Here is a 24,043-nt window from a genome sequence, read left to right as displayed (position 1 = left end):
ATAGCATGAGTGGAATCACCACAGTAGAAACACAGACCATTCAGACGTCTGTATTCCTGCCGTTCAACTCTAGTCATAGTCCTATCGCACTGCATAGGCTCAGGTTTAACCTCAGGCAGTACCGCCAAATGGTGCACAGATTTACGCTCGCGCAAGCGTCGACCGATCTGAATGGCCAAAGACAAAGACTCATTCAAACCAGCAGGCATAGGAAATCCCACCATGACATCCTTAAGAGCCTCAGAGAGACCCTTTCTGAACAAAGCTGCCAGCGCAGATTCATTCCACTGAGTGAGTACTGACCATTTCCTAAATTTCTGACAATATACTTCTATATCATCCTGACCCTGGCACAAAGCCAGCAAATTTTTCTCAGCCTGATCCACTGAATTAGGCTCATCGTACAGCAATCCGAGCGCAAGGAAAAACGCATCGACACTACTCAATGCAGGGTCTCCTGGCGCAAGAGAAAATGCCCAGTCTTGAGGGTCGCCGTGCAAAAAATAAATAATAATCAAAACCTGTTGAATAGGATTACCAGAAGAATGAGGTTTCAAGGCCAGAAATAGCTTACAATTATTTTTGAAACTTAGAAACTTAGTTCTATCTCCAAAAAACAAATCAGGAATAGGAATTCTTGGTTCTAACATAGATTTCTGATCAATAGTATCTTGAATTTTTTGTACATTTATAACGAGATTATCCATTGAAGAGCACAGACCCTGAATATCCATGTCCACACCTGTGTCCAGAATCACCCAAATGTCTAGGGGAAAAAAAAAAGTGAACACAGAGCAGAAAAAAAAAAAATGATGTCAGAACTTTTTCTTTCCCTCTATTGAGAATCATTAGTTTGGCTCCTTGTACTGTTATGTTTGCTAATGACAGGTGTTATGAAGGCAATCCAGAAACACAGTGTGCTTAGCGATCAGAGCGCACACAGTGATCTGACAAATACCCAAAAATACAAGAACGAGCTCTGAGACGTGGAAACTCTGTAGACTGCACACCTGATCCTATCCTAAACACAACTAAAAGCGGCTGTGGATTGCGCCTAACAACTACCTAGGCAACTCGGCACAGCCTAAGAAACTAGCTAGCCTGAAGATAGAAAAATAGGCCTGACTTGCCCCAGAGAAATTCCCCAAAGGAAAAGGCAGCCCCCCACATATAATGACTGTGTAAGATGAAAAGACAAAACGTAGGGATGAAATAGATTCAGCAAAGTGGGGCCCGATATTCTAGGACAGAGCGAGGACAGTAAAGCGAACTTTGCAGTCTACAAAAAACCCTAAAGCAAAACCACGCAAAGGGGGCAAAAAAAACCCACCGTGCCGAACTAACGGCACGGCGGTACACCCTTTGCGTCTCAGAGCTTCCAGCAAAACAAAAGACAAGCTGGACAGAAAAAAAGCAACAAAAAAGCAAAAAGCACTTAGCTATACAGAGCAGCAGGTCACAGGAACAATCAGGAGAAGCTCAGATCCAACACTGAAACATTGACAAGGAGCAAGGATAGCAGCATCAGGCGGAGTTAAGTAATGAAGCAGTTAACGAGCTCACCAGAACACCTGAGGGAGGAAGCTCAGAAGCTGCAGTACCACGTGTGACCACAGGAGTGAATTCAGCCACAGAATTCACAACACACATGACCCGATTTACGGGGTTTAGTGGATCCTGTTGGTGGCGCCAAAGTTGGATCGCCCCCATGGGGCCGTGGGGTACTCGGTACCGGGTCCTGCGGTTCACAGGGGGATGTCACAATGGCTGACCCGGTCTGTGGCCCTGGGATGTCCGTGTAAAAGGGCAAAGGTATTTAAAGGGATAGAGTTTATGTTCATGACGCCACCTGTGGTATTCGGTCAGGGTGACCAACGCTGCTTTAAGGGGTCCGCTGGGGTGATGTTATGGCAGCTAGATGGTATACCTTCCCACAGGTGAAGTATATCCCCAGGGCTTCCCTGTGTGTAGATGGTGAATAGTGAGGGACGCAGAGCAGAATGAGGACACAAGGTTGCAGTCTCTTTACCTTTACTGAAGACTTCAGCATCCACAGTCCTGGGCACCAGATCACAGGGCAGGCAGAGTCCAGCCAGTTTGGAGGCAAGTCCACAGTGCCCTTGTCCAGGTGGAAATCAATAGCCTTCCTTTGCGCTGTAGTGGTGTAGTCCCTCACTGCCTATGGCTTCACATAAGGGTCTCACAGATGTAGTGTCTCTCTCTCTGTCCCCCGTAGTCGGATAGGACAAAACCCGTATGACTGGTGGCTTGAGGCTGTTTATAGGGACTCTAGCATGCCCCGGCCTCTAAGGGGTGCCACCGTGCCTCCTGGGTGTAGGTGCAGACAGGTAACTTGCAATTAGCTGTCCTGCCGGTCTCTGAAGTAAAGTCTAAAGATCTTTACTCCCTCGGTGTTCCGGCTACAGGGATTCTGCGCCTCAGAGGGAAGCAGTCTATTCGGGGCTGGTCCCCCTCTGGTATCCTCCCTTTGCTCTGACTTCCTTCACGCTCGCTGCAATACAGTTCTGCCTTCTAAATGTCTCTTTCTGGGAGCTGCAGCTCTGAGGGCATGCACAGCTCCTTTGACCGTCTGTCCACCTCAGACTCAGGTCTGGAATGTTCTACCTTTCCCTACAGACTACCAGTTATATATATATATATATATATATATATATAGAGTTACCTAATAAATAGGAGCAAAAGCTCCCCCTGGTGGTCTGGAGTGTGAAATGTGTTGCGTGGTTGTGATACCTGGATGCAGTTATCCTTCTTTGCCTCCAAATGCAGCATCACTCTCCCCGAGAGGAAAGCAATACCACTGCGACGACCAGGACCCTGGGGCACCGCACTCTTCCTGTTCCTCCTTGCACAAAGGCTGAGGTAGCGGTCCTGCTGCTGGGTTGTTGCCCTCCTACGGCCCCCTCCACCTCTCCTGGTGTACTGGCCTGACTCCTGGTAGCTCCTCTAGCCTCTGGTTACTACGCTGACAGACACAGCAAACCTTCTTGCCACAGCTCACAATGATGTGCCATACTGGATGAGCTGCACTACCTGAGCCACTTGTGTGGGTTGTAGAGTCCGTCTCATGCTACCACGAGTGAGAAAGCACAACCAACATTCAAGAGTGACCAAAACATCAGCCAGAAAGCATTGGTACTGAGATGTGGTCTGTGTTCCCCACCTGCAGACCCACTCCTTTATTGAGTGTGTCTTGATAATTGCCAATAATTTCCATCTGTTGTCTATTCCATTTGCACAACAGCATGTGAAACTGATAGTCAAACAGTGTTACTTCCTAAGTGGACAGTTTGATTTCCCAGAAGTTTGATTTATTTGGAATTAAATTCTGTTGTTTGTGTTCCCTTTATTTTTTGAGCAGTGTGATAGATAGAAAAAGAAAAGGATGTACAAATTACATGCATGAACAATTTTGAGAAATGTGATCTGACAAGTATGAACATTTTGGCAGAAATATTTGCACATATTATGGAAGGCAGTTAAAAATTCTGACAATTATGCGGAGCTTTGTTTTGTACGACTATTATTCTCATCCCAAAGTTCGGTCATAAGATCCACGTTGCTAGAAAATTTCATATATTTGGAAACTGTTGAAAGGTAGTTTTATGATGCTATACAGTGGGTACGGAAAGTATTAAGAGTAGACCCCTTTAAATTTATCACTCTGTTTCATCGCAGCCATTTGGTAAATTCAAAAATTCATTTTTTTTCTTGTTAATGTTCACTCTCCACCCCATCTTGACTGAAAAAAAAAAATGTAGAAATGTTTGCAAATTTATTAAAAAAGAAAAACTGAAATATCACATGGTTATAAGTATTCAGACCCTTTGCTCAGTATTAAGTAGAAGCAGCCTTTTGAGCTAGCACAGCTATGAGTCTTCCTGGGAATGATGCAAGTTTTTCACACGTGGATTTGGGGATCCTCTGCCATTGTTCCTTGCAGATCCTCTCCAGTTCTGTCAGGTTGGATGGTGAAGGTTGGTGGACAGCCATTTTCAGGTCTCTCCAGAGATGCTCAATTGGATTTAGGTCAGGGCTCTGGCTGGGCTAGTCAAGAATGGTCACAGAGTTGTTCTGAAGCCACTTCTTTATTATTTTAGCTGTGTGCTTAAGGTCATGGTCTTGTTGGAATGTGAACCTTCAGCCAAGTCTGAGGTCCAGAGCACACTGGAAGAGGTTTTAAACCAAGATATCTCTATACTTGACCGCATTCAGGTTTTCTTCAATGACAACCAGTCGTCCTGACCATGCAGCTGAAAAACACCCCCATAGCATGATGCTGCCACCACCATGCTTCACTGTTGGGATTGTATTGGGTAGGTGATGAGCAGTGCTTTTTTTTTTTTCCACACTTACCGCTTAGAATTATCACCAAAAAGTCTATCTTCATCTCATCAGACCAGAGAATCTGATTTTCTGATTTCTCATAATCTGGGAGTCCTTTTTTTTTTTTTACCAAACTATGTGGGCTTTCATATATGTTGCCTGAGGAGAGGCTTCCGTTGGGCCACTCTGCCATAAAGGCCCAATTGGTGGAGGGCTGCAGTTATAGTTGACTTTGTAGAACTTTTTCCCATCTCCCTACTGCATCTCTGGAGTTCAGCCACAGTGATCTTGTGGTTCTTCTTTACCTCTCTCACCAAGGCTCTTCTTCTATGATTGCTCAGTTTGGCTGGATGGCCAGGTCTAGGAAGACTTCTGGTGGTCCTAAACTTTTTCCATTTAAGTATTATGGGGGCCACGGTGCTCTTAGGAACATTGAGTACTGCAGAAATTTTTTTGTAACCTTGGCCAGATCTGTGCCTTGCCACAATTCTGTCTGTGAGCTCCTTGGCCAGTTCCTTTGACTTAATGATTCTCATTTGGTCTGACATGCACTGTGAGGTCTTATATAGACAGTTGTGTGCATTTCCAAATCAAATCCTCAGTTTAAACACAGCTGGACTCCAATGAAGGAGTAGAACCATCTAAAGGAGGATCACAAAGAAGTGGACAGCATGTGACTTAAATATGAGTGTCTGAGAAAAGGGACTGAATACTTATGACCATGCGATACTTCAGTTTTTCTTTTTTTAATAAATTTGCAAAAATTTCTACATTTGTTTTTTTCAGTCAAGATGGGGTGCAGAGTGTACATTAATGTGAAAAAATGAACTTTTTTGAATTTACCAAATGGCTGCAATGAAACAGAGTGAAAAATTTAAAGGGGTCTGAATACTTTCCGTACCCACTGGATAGTCCCTTGGTAGACTTCTGCTAAAGGGTTTGTTTTCTTTGGAAATATTTTTTTTTATTCAAAGCTTCTGCTACCTCCAGCAATCAGCTATAATCTGCTGGAGAACCTGACAGTGATTGTCCAATTCTTACTTTCATAATTTAAATTTATCTGCTAATCACAGGATAGGTTATAATTTGTAGATTGTTGGGTGAGTGTGTGTGGGGGGTGTGTGTCATGACACTGGGATAACCATTGATCTTACATTCCCCATTGAAATGAATTGGTTGCAATTCAATCATTATGAAGTGCCGCTAGGACCCTGGGTTACTTGGCCCGGGTCCGTTGGTCGTTAATGGGGTAGTCACAGTGGCAGTGGCCCGGTCCGTGGCCCTAGGTATCCAAGTTAAAGGAAAGTTCTTTAAAGGGGTTGTTGTGAATAAAGAATGTTTGTGACGCCACCTATGGTATTCGGTCAGGGATGACCGGCGCTGCTTAAAGGGGTCCACTGGGGATGATATTGCAGCCGGGATGGTATGGCTTCCCACAGGTGAAGCCTAGCCCCAGGGCTCCTGCTGTAGCAGGCAAAGATGGTATATGGTGTGGTGCCAGAAAGAATTAGAGGACACAAGATTGCAGTCTCTTTACCTTTTACTGGTAGTATGCAGCCACAGTCCAGGGTACCGATCACAGGTGATGGGGAGGTCCGGGCAGCCTGAAAGCGATTCGAAATCCCCCTAGCCAGGTGGGGTTGAAAGCCTTCCTTACAGCGCTGTGTTGTAGTCCCTTGCTGCCTAAGACCTCAAACAAGGTTGTCACTTTCTCTATGTCCTATTAATAGGACAATATCCGTATGGCAAGCAACTCGAGCCTTTTTACAGGTGTCCCTACTTGGGGCGACTCTGGGCTCTGTATACTGCTGTGTCTACGGATGTAATGGTGGACAGGCGACTTGAAATCTCCTGCCCACCGGTTTCTGCTTTGGGGCATACAGTTATCCCCACAACCTTCTGGCTTCTTGTGCTTTATCTGGAGTGATCCCTCTAGCAGATCCACTCCTAGTATCTTTCCTCGACTTTGCTTCTTCTCCCCTCACAGTCTCTTGCAATCTGCTCTGTCTCTCTCTCCTCTTTCCAGGAGCTGCACAACCTAGTGTCTGCATGGCTCCAGCTCTCTTCTTCACTGACTAACTCCTCCTACAGCCAGAATATATAGGGAAGCCACCCACAAACTGGATCAGAGCTCCCCCTTCAGGGCTGGAGTCAGAACAGTGTTGTGTGTACGTGTCACCTGTTAAAGGGATCCTTCCTCGCTTCCAAGCATGGCATCACCCACCCCGTGAGGAAAGCAATACCACTATAACAAGCAGCTTCCTGGGGTGTTACAACTGCTGGAAATAACCAAGTGCTGTACTCAAATATCTCTGGTTGTTTCACACAGAATAAAATGGAGCAGTTGCATGCAATTTTTTTTTAGACTGTCATACTTGCCATAACATCTGTACTTCCGATACACTCAAAAGAATAATGTACTCCATGTCCTGTCATTTCAATTATGACTTCTTCTACCGGCTTGCTGTAATCCTTTGGGTTGATGCAATCTGTAGCACCAAATGCCATTGCCGTTTCAAACTTGCTGCTGTTTATATCTATGGCTATTATTCTTGAAGCTCCAGATAATTTACAGCCTATAATGGTTGACAGGCCAATGGCTCCTAAACCGAATATTGCACAAGAAGAGCCCGGCTCTACCTACACAGACACAAAACAAGGTTTATTGGATTTGCAATCTAGCCCTTATGCCAAATCATTATTGGTGTAGATTTACATTTAGTGCTAAGCTACAGCACACATAAAATGTTGCACATTCAAGGATACCTTTTAGCTTTACACTGTAATGGCACACTGTATGTGGAACTCTGGCAGCTCTTAATAGATTCTCCACAGAAAGGCATTGCCCAAACAACTCTGCTTAGCAGCATCAATGCATTAACTATACTAATGGGGCAGAAAACTGTCTTAACACTTAAAAGCTAATTTGACATGTTCATTGTCTTGTGCTGTGTTGAGTTACAGCTTTCTGCTCCAAGAAAAAAAATAGGGGCAATTCATTAAGATTTTACATTGCAATTCTGGCAAAATAAAAAAAACCTTAATAAGTCTCAATATTTTTGGACAACTTGAGGGTTGCAGAAAAATATTGCATAATTTACACGCCAGTCACGACTAACTGCGCCAACGTGGGATGGAAATTAATAAGTTATTCCATTTTACTGACTGGAGTACATTTCTGGCGGCAGCACACACCGGGTAACACTTAAGCCTAATTCATTACGTTGTGTGCTTAACCAAAGCCCCTTCATTAAGAATGAATTGGCCTTTATATAAAGAAAAGTATTGGGACACAAGTTTAGGCTAAATTCCCATGGTATTTGGTGAGCTTGTGATGCCGCCTGCTGGAGACCCCCTCTCCTGTCATAATGGTACTCTTGTGAACACCTGACACTTACTGGAGACCAGGATTGTGATATATACACATGTAATATTATATATATACACCGATATATATAGACATATATACACACACACAGTAAAGACCAAAAGTTTGGACACACCTGCTCATTTAAAGATTTTTCTGTATTTTCATGACTATGAAAATTGTAAATTCACACTGAAAGCAGCAAAACTATGAATTAACACATGTGGAATTATATACTTAACAAAAAAAGTGTGAAACAGCTGAAATTATGTCTTACATTCTAGGTTCTCCAAAGTAGCCACCTTTTGCTTTGATGACTGCTTTGCACACTCTTGGCATTCTCTTGATGAGCTTCAAGAAGTAGTCAACGGAAATGGTCTTCCAACAATCTTGAAGGAGTTCCCAGAGATGCTTAGCACTTGTTGGCCCTTTTGCCTTCACTCTGCGGTCCAGCTCACCCCAAACCATCTCGATTGGGTTCAGGTCAGGTGACTGTGGAGGCCAGGTCATCTGGCATAGCACCCCATCACTCTCCTTCTTTGTCAAATAGCCCTTACACAGCCTGGAGGTGTGTTTGGGGTCATTGTCCTGTTGAAAAATAAATGATGGTCCAACTAAACGTAAACCGGATGGAATAGCATGCCGCTGCAAGATGCTGTGGTAGCCATGCTGGTTCAGTATGCCTTCAATTTTGAATAAATCCCCAACAGTGTCACCAGCAAAGCAACCCCACACCATCACACCATTTCCTCCTTGCTTCACGGTGGGAACCAGGCTTGTAGAGTCCATCCGTTCACCTTTTCTGTGTTGCACAAAGACACGGTGGTTGGAACCAAAGATCTTAAATTTGGACTCATCAGACCAAAGCACAGATTTCCACTGGTCTAATGTCCACTCCTTGTGTTCTTTAGCCCAAACAAGTCTCTTCTGCTTGTTGCCTGTCCTTAGCAGTGGTTTCCTAGCAGATATTTTACCATGAAGGCCTGCTGCACAAAGTCTTCTCTTAACAGTTGTTGTAGAGATGTGTCTGCTGCTAGAACTCTGTGTGGCATTGACCTGGTTTCTAATCTGAGCTGCTGTTAACCTGCGATATCTGAGGCTGGTGACTCGGATAAACTTATCCTCAGAAGCAGAGGTGCCTCCTGGTCTTCCTTTCCTGGGGCGGTCCTCATGTGAGCCAGTTTCTTTGTAGCGCTTGATGGTTTTTGCCACTGCACTTGGGGACACTTTCAAAGTTTGCCCAATTTTTCGGACTGACTGACCTTCATTTCTTAAAGTAATGATGGCCTTTAGTTTTTCTTTAGTTAGCTGCATTTTTCTTGCCATAATACAAATTCTAAGGCTGGTTTCACATTTGGGTTTTTTTTTTTTGCGTTTTTGCGGTAAAAAACCACAAAAGTGCATGCGTTTTCCCCTATATTTAACATTAAAAACGCATGCGTTTTTTGCATGCGTTTTGATGCGTTTTTGCAACGCATGCGTTTTTTCTCTGCATGCGTTGTGTTGCAGAAATGCAACATGTAGTAATTTTTGCTGCGTTTTTTTTGCCGCAAAAAAACGCATGCGTTTTTCGCGGCAAAAAAAAAACTATTGATGTTTATGTAAACGCAGGCGTTTTTAAGCACATGCGTTTGTTTGCGGTAAAAACCCATGCGTTTTTATAAAAAAAAAAAACACACTGATATGCCACCCCCACCATAAAGGTGATAAAGGGATCCTAACCATAACCCTAATGGGATCCTAACCCTATCCCTAAAGGGATCCTAACCCTAACCCTAACCCCTTTAAAAAACACAAACGCATGAAAAAACGCATGTAAACGCGTCAAAATGCCACGTTTTTTTCACCACATGCAAAAACACGCGTCAAAAAAACGCAGTGTTTGCACGCGTTTACATGCGTTTTTTCACCATGCGTTTTTTTTTTTAAACGCATGCGTTTTGAAACGCAAGTGTGAAACCAGCCTAACAGTCTATTCAGTAGGACTATCAGCTGTGTATCCACCAGACTTCTGCACAACACAACTGATGGTCCCAACCCCATTTATAAAGCAAGAAATCCCTCTTACTAAACCTGACAGGGCACACCTGTGAAGTGAAAACTATTTCAGGTGACTACCTCTTGAAGCTCATAAAGAGAATGCCAAGAGTGTGCAAAGCAGTCATCAAAGCAAAAGGCGGCTACTTTGAAGAACCTAGAATATAAGACATAATTTCAGTTGTGTCACACTATTTTGTTAAGTATATAATTCCACATGTGTTAATTCATAGTTTTGATGCCTTCAGTGTGAATTTACAATTTTCATAGTCATGAAAATACAGAAAAATCTTTAAGTGAGAAGGTGTGTCCAAACATTTGGTCTGTACTGATTAGGTATATGTATACCTATTCTATGTGTAGACATTTATTTTAGCTGTTCTATTCTAACCTGTCGGTGTGATTTTACTGTACACAGCACTGAATTATCGGCTTTTCTACAGGACACTGGTGCGTATTTCTTGCAAGTTACACGCATGGTCAGTGTGTAATCCGTATTTATAGATAGACTTTCATTGACGTATTTTTGGAGGAATACACGGACAATCGCAGCATGCTGCGATTTTCTCAGTCTGTAAAATACGGCTCATGGGAGCTGCCCCATAGAGAAACATTGGTGCGTGTGCAATGCGTTGTTTTTGCGCCTCTCGCTCGTCCGTGTTCCTCTCTAGTGTGACCCTGCCCTTACTGTGATCTTTGTGAAGCAGAATGAATAAAACAGCAGCAGGTAAAGAATTGTTTTTTGTTTTTTTTTACCCCGTTCCTTGTGCGGTATAAGTGATTAGACAACTTTATCGTTAAGGTCGGTGCAATTACAGCAATACCAGATTTATACAAGAAAAATTATCTTTCACAATTGGTGCAGAATCCAACCAGAGGAGCAGCACTTTTAGACCTAATACTATCTAATAGACCTGACAGAATAACAAATCTGCAGGTGGTTGGGCATTTAGGAAATAGCGACCACAATATTGTGCAGTTTCACCTGTCTTTCACTAGGGGGACTTGTCAGGGAGTCACAAAAACATTGAACTTTAGGAAGGCAAAGTTTGAACAGCTTAGAGATGCCCTTAATCTGGTAGACTGGGACAATATCCTCAGAAATAAGAATACAGATAATAAATGGGAAATGTTTAAGAACATCCTAAATAGGCAGTGTAAGCGGTTTATACCTTGTGGGAATAAAAGGACTAGAAATAGGAAAAACCCAATGTGGCTAAACAAAGAAGTAAGACAGGCAATTAACAGTAAAAAGAAAGCATTTGCACTACTAAAGCAGGATGGCACCATTGAAGCTCTAAAAAACTATAGGGAGAAAAATACTTTATCTAAAAAACTAATTAAAGCTGCCAAAAAGGAAACAGAGAAGCACATTGCTAAGGAGAGTAAAACTAATCCCAAACTGTTCTTCAACTATATCAATAGTAAAAAAATAAAAACTGAAAATGTAGGCCCCTTAAAAAATAGTGAGGAAAGAATGGTTGTAGATGACGAGGAAAAAGCTAACATATTAAACACCTTCTTCTCCACGGTATTCACGGTGGAAAATGAAATGCTAGGTGAAATCCCAAGAAACAATGAAAACCCTATATTAAGGGTCACCAATCTAACCCAAGAAGAGGTGCGAAACCGGCTAAATAAGATTAAAATAGATAAATCTCCGGGTCCGGATGGCATACACCCACGAGTACTAAGAGAACTAAGTAATGTAATAGATAAACCATTATTTCTTATTTTTAGTGACTCTATAGCGACAGGGTCTGTTCCGCAGGACTGGCGCATAGCAAATGTGGTGCCAATATTCAAAAAGGGCTCTAAAAGTGAACCTGGAAATTATAGGCCAGTAAGTCTAACCTCTATTGTTGGTAAAATATTTGAAGGGTTTCTGAGGGATGTTATTCTGGATTATCTCAATGAGAATAACTGTTTAACTCCATATCAGCATGGGTTTATGAGAAATCGCTCCTGTCAAACCAATCTAATCAGTTTTTATGAAGAGGTAAGCTATAGACTGGACCACGGTGAGTCATTGGACATGGTATATCTCGATTTTTCCAAAGCGTTTGATACCGTGCCGCACAAGAGGTTGGTACACAAAATGAGAATGCTTGGTCTGGGGGAAAATGTGTGTAAATGGGTTAGTAACTGGCTTAGTGATAGAAAGCAGAGGGTGGTTATAAATGGTATAGTCTCTAACTGGGTCGCTGTGACCAGTGGGGTACCGCAGGGGTCAGTATTGGGACCTGTTCTCTTCAACATATTCATTAATGATCTGGTAGAAGGTTTACACAGTAAAATATCGATATTTGCAGATGATACAAAACTATGTAAAGCAGTTAATACAAGAGAAGATAGTATTCTGCTACAGATGGATCTGGATAAGTTGGAAACTTGGGCTGAAAGGTGGCAGATGAGGTTTAACAATGATAAATGTAAGGTTATACACATGGGAAGAGGGAATCAATATCACCATTACACACTGAACGGGAAACCACTGGGTAAATCTGACAGGGAGAAGGACTTGGGGATCCTAGTTAATGATAAACTTACCTGGAGCAGCCAGTGCCAGGCAGCAGCTGCCAAGGCAAACAGGATCATGGGGTGCATTAAAAGAGGTCTGGATACACATGATGAGAGCATTATACTGCCTCTGTACAAATCCCTAGTTAGACCGCACATGGAGTACTGTGTCCAGTTTTGGGCACCGGTGCTCAGGAAGGATATAATGGAACTAGAGAGAGTACAAAGGAGGGCAACAAAATTAATAAAGGGGATGGGAGAACTACAATACCCAGATAGATTAGCGAAATTAGGATTATTTAGTCTAGAAAAAAGACGACTGAGGGGCGATCTAATAACCATGTATAAGTATATAAGGGGACAATACAAATATCTCGCTGAGGATCTGTTTATACCAAGGAAGGTGACGGGCACAAGGGGGCATTCTTTGCGTCTGGAGGAGAGAAGGTTTTTCCACCAACATAGAAGAGGATTCTTTACTGTTAGGGCAGTGAGAATCTGGAATTGCTTGCCTGAGGAGGTGGTGATGGCGAACTCAGTCGAGGGGTTCAAGAGAGGCCTGGATGTCTTCCTGGAGCAGAACAATATTGTATCATACAATTATTAGGTTCTGTAGAAGGACGTAGATCTGGGTATTTATTATGATGGAATATAGGCTGAACTGGATGGACAAATGTCTTTTTTCGGCCTTACTAACTATGTTACTATGTTACTATGTTATATAGTGTTTTTATGTTTGGCTGCTGTCACACACTAAAGGACGGATTTTTTTTTGCAAAAACTAATTTTTGTATCGCCACATTTTGAGCGCTATAATTTTTTTTTTTTTTACACATTTCAGCCAAGCGATACTACATTTATATTGTTTATATATTTTATGTGTTAGCGCTTTTACACAATATAAACTATTTTACAGAAAAAAAAATAATTTATTCACTTTATTCTGAGATCTATAAATTTTACATTTTTCCTCTGATGAAGCTATAAGGTGGCTTATTTTTTTTTGCGGGACAAGATGATGTTATCAGCAATATCATTTTTATTTACATTCATCTTTCTGATTGCGTTTTATTCCACTGTTTGTTTGATGGCATGATGATAAAGCATCTGTTTTTGCCTCGTTTTTATTTATTTCTTTTTGCTGCTTTCAATAAAGGAGTTCTAGTGGGGCAGTTTTATAGGTCAGATCGTTACGGATGCAGCGATATCAAACAGGTGTACCATATATTTTTATTTAAAAAAATATATTTTTACATGTTTTTTCACTTTTTTTTTTTTTACTTTGTCCAACTATGGGACTTTCACTTTTTGCAGTCTGAGCTTTGCTATGCTTTGCAAACTGTGAGCGCTGCAAAGACAAACTTGCTACAGCATGCTCTGTGCATGTGCATGTAACAATTTTGCTGGCTCTAGCGACTCAGATATTGTCTTGACAACATCAAGTCACCATGGCAACGATCGAGCCCCTCGCGATGGCGTTGCAGGGGCACCGATCAGAGAGCAGAAGGGGCTTCCTCCCTCTGCTTACCTGCAAATTACTGTGATCGATATCCATCACAGCACTTAGGTGGTTAAAGGTTCGGGGACAGTGTGGGCACCTCTTCTGCACTGACTGCCGGGTGTCAGCTGACAGAATCAGCTGACATTTTTCCAGTCTTTTCCATCTGGCCCAGACCGACAAGACAACTTTATCCAGCCACGACTTGGATTCAGAGAATACAACAAAGATACACTTCACTTCTCATATTCCAGCTATCACCATCTATTCCCAACCTGCACAAACTCCTCATCCTGCCGATACCCCAATACTGAGCCGCTGCTGCCTTATGTGTCCCTATTATTGCACCTGAGTTCCCCTATAAAATAAGTGCCCACTTTACATTTAATAATGTCCCAAGTCTCCCCCGTACAGCTCCCCTATACACAGTATGATGCTCTCTTATACACAGTATAATGCCCCCTCACTGTATAGTACCACCCACACAGCATACTGACTCCTGAGTAGCCCCCAAACTGCTTGATGGTTCTAACACTGTATGATGGCCCCCTAGCCAGTCTCCATATAGTATAATGCACTCCCCATAGGCCTCCACATAGTATAATGCATCCGATAGTCTGTAATATAAGAAAGCCCCCCCCCCATAGGCAGAACCTCTAGTATAAGGCAGCACCCTATAAGTAGACCCTGTAGTATTAGGCAGCACCCCATAGGCAGAGTCTGTATTATATGGAAGACCCCCATAGACTGACTCTGTAATAAGGCAGCCCCCATAGGCAGACTTTGTAGCATAAGGCAGCACCCCATAGGCAGACTCTGTAGCATAAGGCAGCCCTCATAGGCAGACTCTGTATAGTATAAGGCAGCCCCCATAGGCAGATTCTGCAATAAGGCAGTCTCCCCATAGGCAGACTCTGTAAGAAGGCAACAAGCGGCAATGCGATTTTGAATGCCGATAGTTGCCTTCCGCCGCATAACCTACAAAATCTCCCGTTAGGTGAGTTTATACATGCCAAGAGAGCATGTTCTAATGCTTCATTATACAGTCAGGAAAGCAAAGTAATTAAAAACAGACTAAGAGAGGTTACAAAAAATGGATAATAAATTGGGCTACTAAAAAAGCTGACATAGATCTAGAAATTCTCTGTTGTCTGAAACCAATGGCAATAGCAACAGTAATAAAAGCAAAATAAATGTCCCTATTTTCTCAACCCCGTATAGTTCAAATTATAAGGATATTGTCAAGTTAATACACAAGCATTTGCCAATGTTAAACCAAGATCCTGTTTTGTCTAAAATTCTTTCAGCAGGATATAGGTGTGTCCCAAGAAAAGCAAAAAATATGGGGCATTATCTATCTCCATCACTATATACCATAAATACTCGAGAATAAGATGGGATTTTCAGCCCTTTTTTTAGGCTGAAAGTGCCCCTCTCTGCTTATACTCGAGTCATTGCCCCAGGGGATCAGCGGGGGAGGGGGAAGCGGCAGCTGTCACATCATACTCACCTGCTCCCGGCACATCCCTACATGTCTCTGCTTCTCCGGCACCCGCAGCTCTTCCTGTGTTCAGCGGTCACGTAATACCGCTCATTAAAGTAATGAATATGGATGCAACTCCACTCCCATAGGGGTGGAGCGCATATTCATTACTTTAATGAGTGGTACCAGTGACCGCTGAATGCAGGAACAAGCTGCCGGAGTCAGAGACCAACGCATCGGAGAAGCAGAGACCGCGCCGGGAGCAGGTGAGTATAACGGGGGAGGGTGAGCATTGCAATATTCACCTGTCCCCGTTCTACCGCCGCGCGCCACTCCATCTTATGTGGCCTCTGGCTGTGACTTTCAGGTCAGAGGGTACGATGACATTTTAGTGTGCGCGCCCTCTGCCTGAACAGTCACTGCAGAGAGACAGAAGTCAGAGCAGCACGTGGCGGTGGAACGGGGACAGGTGAATATCGCAAGTGCCGGTGTCGCCGCCTGCTCAGGACAAGAGGTGAGTACGTAATTTTTTCTTTTTAATCGCAGCATATGGGGCAAATATTTCTAAGGAGCATCTTATGGGGCCGTAATCAACCTTTATGCAGCATTGTATGGGGCATAATATTCTATGGAGCATCTTATGGGGCCATAATCAAACTTTATGCAGCATTGTATGGGGCAAATGTTTCTATGAAGCATCTTATGGGGCCATAATCAAGCTTCATGCAGCATTGTATGGGGCAAATGTTTCTATGGAGCATCTTATGGGGCCATAATCAACCTTTGTGCAGGATTGTATGGGGCATATTTTATTATGGAGCATCTTATGGGGCCCATCATGAACTTTATGGAGCATTATATGGGGCATATTTTGTATGGAGCATCTTATGGGGCCCATCATGAACTTTATGAAGCATTATATGGGGCTCCTAACTCAATATGGATATTCAAAAACATTTAACCTACTGATGTCTCAATTAATTTTACTTTTATTGGTATCTATTTTTATTTTTTACATTTATTTATGGGGCCATAATCAAACTTTATGCAGCATTATATGGGGCACATTTTCTATGGAGCATCTTATGGGGCCATAATCAAACTTTATGCAGCATTGTATGGGGCAAATGTTTCTATGAAGCATCTTATGGGGCCATAATCAAGCTTCATGCAGCATTGTATGGGGCAAATGTTTCTATGGAGCATCTTATGGGGCCATAATCAACCTTTGTGCAGGATTGTATGGGGCATATTTTATTATGGAGCATCTTATGGGGCCCATCATGAACTTTATGGAGCATTATATGGGGCATATTTTGTATGGAGCATATTATGGGGCCCATCATGAACTTTATGAAGCATTATATGGGGCTCCTAACTCAATATGGATATTCAAAAACATTTAACCTACTGATGTCTCAATTAATTTTACTTTTATTGGTATCTATTTTTATTTTTTACATTTACCAGTAGCTGCTGCATTTCCCACGTTAGGCTTATACTCAAGTCATTAAGTTTTTGCATTTTTTTTGTGGCAAAATTAGGGGTCTCGGCTTATACTCGGGCAGCTTATATTCGAGTATATACGGTACTTCCAGTTCTCATAAACCTACCTCGTTAACATATACTTGGTGTTTTAAGTGTGATGAGAGAACCTGCGGATTGCGCTAGTATATAGACAGGACAGATAAATATGTTAACAATATCACTTTAAAGGAATATAAAATTAAAATCTATATTAACTGCAATACCACACACATTGTCTATATGGCAACATGTGTGTCATGCAATAAATATTATATAGGCTGCACTACAAGGAGTCTTAAGAAAAGGATGAGCGAGCACATTACTGCCACAAATCTTGGAACTTGCTGAAAACCGTAGAATATTTTGGGGTTATCTAAACATTTTTTGGACGCGCACAAAGGCAATTTGCAGAGTTTATAGTTTGTATGCCTTTGTGGAACGACTGTTTTTACTGGGTCCGAAACACGTCAGGCCTATAGAGGGGTCGCCATAATGTTGTTTTTATTGCTGAAGATGTTTAAAGAGAGAATTTTTTACTTAAAAAGAATTCCTGTGCCGGAAGTCTTCTATTTCCCCATAGGCAGACTCTGTAGTATAAAGCAGCCCCCATAGGCAGATTCTGTAGAATAAGGAAGCCCCCATAGGCAGACTCTGTAGTATAAGGAAGTCCCCATAGGCAGACTCTGTATAGTATAAGGCAGCCCCCATAGGCAGACTCTGTATAGTATAAGGCAGCCCCCATAGGCAGACACTGCATAGTATAAGGAAGCCCCCATAGGCAGACTGTAACAAGGCAGCCCCCCAAGGGCAGACTCTGTAGTATAAGGCAACCCCCACCTTTGTCAGACTCTGTAGTATAATTCAGCCCCCATAGGCAGACTCTGCAGTATAAGGCAGCTCCCCCCACAGGCAGACTCCATAAAAATATTCACCTCTCTTCTTCCTGGCTCCTCCGCTGCTCTGAGCTCCCGCTGTCAGTGTCGGCGTTGGTGATATCAGACGCTGACAGGGGGATGATGGGCGAAGGAGCATAATGCTCCCTCTCTCATCAATGTGGTCAGCTGTATAGGCTTCTAGCTGATACAGCTGAACCTGTGATGACAGGCCGGGGTCCCACTGCTGGCACCGTGCCCCCCCGCCTGCTTAGAGGTCCCATAGAGGCCGGGCAGCAGTGCAGGGAGATCGATCCTCCCTGCTCTGCTGCAGAATGTAACTGTATCGGCGCGCTGTGCGCACGCCGATACAATTACAGTAGCGTAGCTCCGGGTGGGCCCCCTGAGAGCGCAGGACCCGGGGCAACTGCACCCTCTGCCCCCCAGTAGCTATGCTACTGGTATTGTATGCACACAAAAAAATGAAACCGGGTACTACATTTAGTAATAATATTGTACAGTGCTATATTTTCCTGTATAAAGAGTTCTTTGGACTAATTTTGTATTTAATATATGCAATATATTAAAGAAACACCACAAATAATTCCCCACCTTTGCCGTATTGACAGCTGCTCCATATCCAGTGGGAAATCCACAACCAAAAAGACACGCTTTGTCTAGTGGTGCCCGGTCATCAATCTTTGCAACAGCATCGGTAGGTACTACAGTATATTCTGAAAAAGTACTTGTCCATAAAAAGTGATGCACAGTCTTCCCCTTGCAGGAGAACCTTGTAGTTTTATCGGGCATTACGTTTTGGGATTCACTAATGCTGTACTCAAAAAGATGGGGAGAAATGCATTGGATTAAGAGGGTAAATTAAATATTTGCTTCCTTTGAAAATAAATCAATGACAAGGAGGATTTGTGGTTTAGAATAAAAAGCATTCACATTCATAATATAAACTTTCATTGGGAAAATATAATCTATAGAGTGAACCAAATACTGGTTAACATAAACTTCACTTTAAAACTTTTCTTTATTTATAATAATTAATAAGGTATATTCCCTTGTATGCAGGTCCATCATTAAAAGTGGGTCTTTACTGGGAAGGACCACGTTTTGAGCGGTGATACCAAACACACCCTACATTTGGAGTAGCAACCTCCACAGTGAGGTAGATTTGATCAGAAGAGACATTTATATTAATCTATATGTAATTGTATACATCACAATTTGGATGAATTTTTACACTGTACAATTTCACGGGTTTGTGTTTGGGAATGTACCTTTTAATAATTATAAATAATTAGTTTTAAATGACAGTATGTTAAATACATATCAATCACACATTTGGCAGGATCTATATTTCGCAGCACTTAATATATGGTACGCTGTCACGCTACTAGTAGGGTTGAGCGAAACGGATCGTTAATTTTCAAAAGTCGCCGACTTTTGGCAAAGTCGGGTTTCATGAAACCCGACCCGACCCCTGTGTGGGGTCGGCCATGCGGTACGCGACTTTCGCGCCAAAGTCGCGTTTCAATGACGCGAAAAGCGCCATTTCTCAGCCAATGAAGGTGGACGCAGAGTGTGGGCAGCGTGATGACATAGGTCCTGGTCCCCACCATCTTAGAGAAGGGCATTGCAGTGATTGGCTTGCTGTCTGCGGCATCACAGGGGCTATAAAGAGGCGTTGCCGCCGACCGCCATCTTACTGCTGCTGATCTGAGCCTAGGGAGAGGTTGCTGCCACTTCGTCAGAAGCAGGGATAGTGTTAGGCAGGGTCCATTAACCACCAAACAGCTTGTGCTGTAGCGATTTCCACTGTCCAACACCACCTTCGGTGTGCAGGGACAGTGGAAGCTACATTTTTTTTCCTCAGCGCTGTAGCTCATTGGGCTGCCCTAGAAGGCTCCCTGATAGCTGCATTGCTGTGTGTACGCCGCTGTGCAAACCAACTGCTTTTTTCAAAGCACAAATCCTGTTGTTCCTTCCTTTCTGCACAGCTATCTTTTTTGTTTGTCCACACTTTTTATTTAATTTGTGCATCAGTCCACTCCTTATTGCTGCCTGCCATACCTGGCTGAGATTACTGCAGGGAGATAGTAATTGAAGGACAGTCCCTGATTTTTTTTTTTTTTTTTTTAATTCTCACTAAAAAAATAAGTTGTGGGAGATTAAGATTGGCATTTCTGCTAGAGTGCCATCCCTGTGTGTGCCATCTCTCTCACATAGTGGGCCATAGAAAGCCTTTTTATTTTTCTGTTTTTTTTGGGGGGGGGTTTATAAATTCTCCCTGAAAAAAAAAAAAAACAGTGGGAGATTAATATTGGCCTTTGGGCTTGTGTGCCAGTCCTGAGTGTGCCATCTCTCTCTCAAATAGTGGGCCATAGAAAGCCTATTTTTTTTTTTTAAATTTGGTTTCTAAATTCTCCCTGAAAAAATAACAAAAAACCATGGGAGATTAATATTGGCCTTTCTGCTTGTGTGCCAGTCCTGACTCCTGGGTGTGCCATCTCTCTCTCTCAAATAGTGGGCCATAGAAAGCCTATATTTTTTTTTATTTGGTTTCTAAATTCTCCCTGAAATAATTAAAAAAAAAAAAAACAGTGGGAGATTAATATTGACATTTGTGCTTGAGTGACAGTCCTGCGTGTGTGGCATCTCTCTCATATGGTGCCACCGAAAACAGAGTGTGTAACATTGTGCCTGATTTTCCTTGCGGTCTCACCCACCTGTAAAGGGATATCTAAATCATACTGAAGTTATAGCTCACCGTGTAAGTTGTTTGACAGCAACAAATACCGTTACTTTGGTTACGTTTTTAAAACAATGAGGAAGTCTGGTGGAAGAGGTCGTGGCCGTGGGCGTTCATTGTCAGCTGGTAATGATGGTAGTGGAGCATCAGGTGGTCATGGGAAAAAAAATATTGCACCTAAGTCTGGAGCTGTGGAGCCAGGTTCGTCGTCTGGCTACACAAGGCCTCGAACGCTCCCTTTTCTGGGAGTAGGAAAACCGCTTTTAAAGCCGGAGCAGCAAGAGCAAGTTTTGGCTTACCTTGCTGACTCAGCCTCTAGCTCTTTTACCTCCGCTTTTGAAACTGGTAAATGTAAAAGCAGCGCGTCGTTAGTGGATGTTCACGGTCAGGGACAAGTCGCTTCCTTGTCCTCTTCAGCAAAAACAACAACAGAGAAGGATGCAGCAGGCGACACAACGGGTTACTCCATGGAGCTCTTTACACATACCGTCCCTGGCTTAGAAAGTGAAACAGTTAACAGGCCATGCCCATTACAAGTTGAATCTGACATGGAGTGCACTGATGCACAGCCACAGCCAGACTACTATGCTGGTCCTTTGACTCAGACCACAACATTGCCCTCGCAGGGTACTGATCCAGAATCAGACCCTGATGAGACTATGTTGCCCCGTCACGAACGCTATACCACCGACTTACACGGTGACACAGACGAAGTTGCACACGAGCTAGAAGAGGAGGTTATAGATGACCTAGTTGTTGACCCCGATTGGCAGCCATTGGGGGAACAGGGTGCAGGCGGCAGTAGTTCTGAAGCGGAGGAGGAGGGGCCGCAGCAGGCATCAACATCGCAACAGGTTCCATCTGCCGGGCCCGTAGATGGGACAAAACGCGTGGCAAAGCCAAAACCTGTTGGAGGACAGCGTGGCCATCCGGTTAAAGCTCAGTCTGCAATGCCTGAAAAGGGATCCGATGCTCGAAAGAGTGCAGTCTGGCATTTTTTTAAACAACATCCAATTGATCAGCGCAAAGTCATCTGTCAAAAATGTTCAATTACCTTAAGCAGAGGTCAGAATCTGAAAAGTCAAAATACAAGTTGCATGCATAGACATTTAACCACCATGCATTTGCAAGCCTGGACTAACTACCAAATGTCCCTTAAGGTTGTAGCACCCTCGGCCAATGAAGCTAGTCAGCAACGCTACATCCCTTCCGTCACTGTAAGGCCACCATTTTCCGCACCACCTGCAGTATCTGTGCAGGTTTCTTTGCCAGGCCAAAGCAGTCAGGGTCAGGGAATCACCAGTTTCGTAGTAGGAAACACTGCATCTAGGGCACCGGCGGAAACAATACCGTCTCCAACCGTCTCTCAGTCTGCCATGTCCACCGGCACACCTGCTAGTTCCATGATCTCCAGCTCTCCAGTCCAGCTCACCCTACATGAGACTCTGGTGAGAAAAAGGAAGTACTTATCCTTGCATCCGCGTACACAGGGTTTGAACGCCCACATAGCTAGACTAATCTCGTTAGAGATGATGCCCTACCGGTTAGTTGAAAGTGAAGCTTTCAAAGCCCTGATGGACTACGCTGTACCACGCTACGAGCTACCCAGTCGACACTTCTTTTCGAGAAAAGCCATCCCAGCCCTCCACCAGCATGTTAAAGAGCGCATCGTCCATGCACTCAGGCAATCTGTGAGTAAAAAGGAGCACCTGACAACAGATGCATGGACCAGTAGGCATGGCCAGGGACGTTACGTGTCCATCATGGCACACTGGGTGAAAGTGGTGGATGCAGGGTCCACAGGGGACATCAATTTCGGGACAGTTCTGCCTAGCCCACGGTCTAGGAAGCAGTTGGCTGTAGGCGTTCGCACCCCCTCCTCCTCGTCCTCCTGCAGAAGCTAGAGCTCATCCACAGACCGCAGTCGCCCAACCACTCCATCCGCAGCTGCCACTGTTGCACACCAGTTGTCCCATTATGGGGCAGCTACTGGCAAGCGTCAGCAGGCTGTATTGGCTATGAAGTGTTTGGGCGACAACAGACACACCGCGGAAGTTCTGTCCGAGTTCTTGCCGAGAGAAACGCAGTCGTGGCTGGGCACAGTAGATCTTGAGGCAGGCAAGGTAGTGAGTGATAACGGAAGGAATTTCATGGCTGCCATCTCCCTTTCCCAACTGAAACACATTCCTTGCCTGGCTCACACCTTAAACCTGGTGGTGCAGTGCTTCCTGAAAAGTTATCCGGGGTTATCAGACCTGCTCCTCAAAGTGCGCGGACTTTGCTCACATATCCGCCGTTCGCCCGTACACTCCAGCCGTATGCAGACCTATCAGCGGTCTTTGAACCTTCCCCAGCATCGCCTAATCATAGACGTTGCAACAAGGTGGAACTCAACACTGCACATGCTTCAGAGACTGTGCGAACAGAGGCGGGCTGTTATGTTTTTGTGGGAGGATACACATACACGGGCAGGCAGTAGGATGGCAGACATGGAGTTGTCAGGTGTGCAGTGGTCGAAGATACAAGACATGTGTCAAGTCCTTCAGTGTTTTGAGGAATGCACACGGCTGGTTAGTGCAGACAACGCCATAATAAGCATGAGCATCCCCCTAATGCGTCTGCTGATGCAAAGTTTGACGCACATAAAGGATCAGGCGTCTGCAGCCGAGGAAGAGGAAAGCCTTGATGACAGTCAGCCATTGTCTGGTCAGGGCAGTGTACAGGACGAGGTAGCGGGCGAAGAGGAGGTGGAGGACGAGGAGGATGATGGGGATGAGTATATTTTTAATGAGGAAGCTTTCCCGGGGCCACTGGAAATTGGTGGCGTGGCAACGCCGGGTGCTGGTTTTTTGAGGGACACATGTGACGTAGATTTGCCTGAAACTGCCCCTCAACCAAGCACAACCGCAGATTTGACAACTGGAACTTTGGCACACATGGCGGATTATGCCTTACGTATCCTCAAAAGGGACACACGCATTACTAAAATGATGAACGATGACGATTACTGGTTGGCCTGCCTCCTTGATCCTTGCTATAAAGGCAAAATGCTAAATATTATGCCACATGAGAACTTGGAACTAATATTAGCAACCAAACAATCAACTCTTGTTGACCGTTTGCTTCAGGCATTCCCAGCACTCAGCGCCCGTGATCGTTCTCACACGAGCTGCAGGGGGCAGCAGACCAGAAGTGTTAGAGGTGCAGAAATCAGAAGTGGCGTTGGACAGAGGGGTTTTCTGACCAGGTTGTGGAGTGATTTGGCTATGACCGCAGACAGGACAGGTACTGCAGCATCAATTCAAAGTGACAGGAGACAACATTTGTCCAGTATGGTTACTAACTATTTTTCATCCTTATCGACGTTCTCCCTCAACCATCATTCCCATTTGATTACTGGGCATCCAAATTAGACACCTGGCCAGAATTGGCAGAATATGCATTGCAGGAGCTTGCTTGCCCGGCAGCTAGTGTCCTATCAGAAAGAGTATTCAGTGCTGCAGGTTCAATATTAACCGAAAAAAGGACTCGTCTGGCTACCCAAAATGTTGATGATCTAACCTTCATTAAAATGAACCACAACTGGATTTCGAATTCTTTTGCCCCACCTTGCCCGGCCGACACCTAGCTTTCC

General features: G+C 43.9%; 1 protein-coding gene across 1 annotated transcript in view; it reads right to left on the bottom strand.

Moving 5' to 3' along the window:
• LOC138655717 (alcohol dehydrogenase 1-like) overlaps positions 1–24,043 on the bottom strand; it is a 76,038-nt gene that overhangs the window by 18,165 nt on the left and 33,830 nt on the right. Inside the window, exons 5-6 of the mRNA XM_069743617.1 lie at positions 18,261–18,480; positions 6,724–6,984 (exon numbers count right to left, since the gene is read on the bottom strand). Of these exons, the coding sequence (XP_069599718.1) occupies positions 6,724–6,984; positions 18,261–18,480 (481 nt within the window). The remainder of the gene's footprint in view (positions 1–6,723; positions 6,985–18,260; positions 18,481–24,043) is intronic.

Source organism: Ranitomeya imitator, chromosome 1 (assembly GCF_032444005.1).
Source record: "Ranitomeya imitator isolate aRanImi1 chromosome 1, aRanImi1.pri, whole genome shotgun sequence".
NCBI classification, from domain to species: Eukaryota; Metazoa; Chordata; class Amphibia; order Anura; family Dendrobatidae; genus Ranitomeya; species Ranitomeya imitator.
The sequence above is the reverse complement of the archived record's forward strand: the minus strand, read 5'-3'. Positions and strand labels throughout refer to the sequence as shown.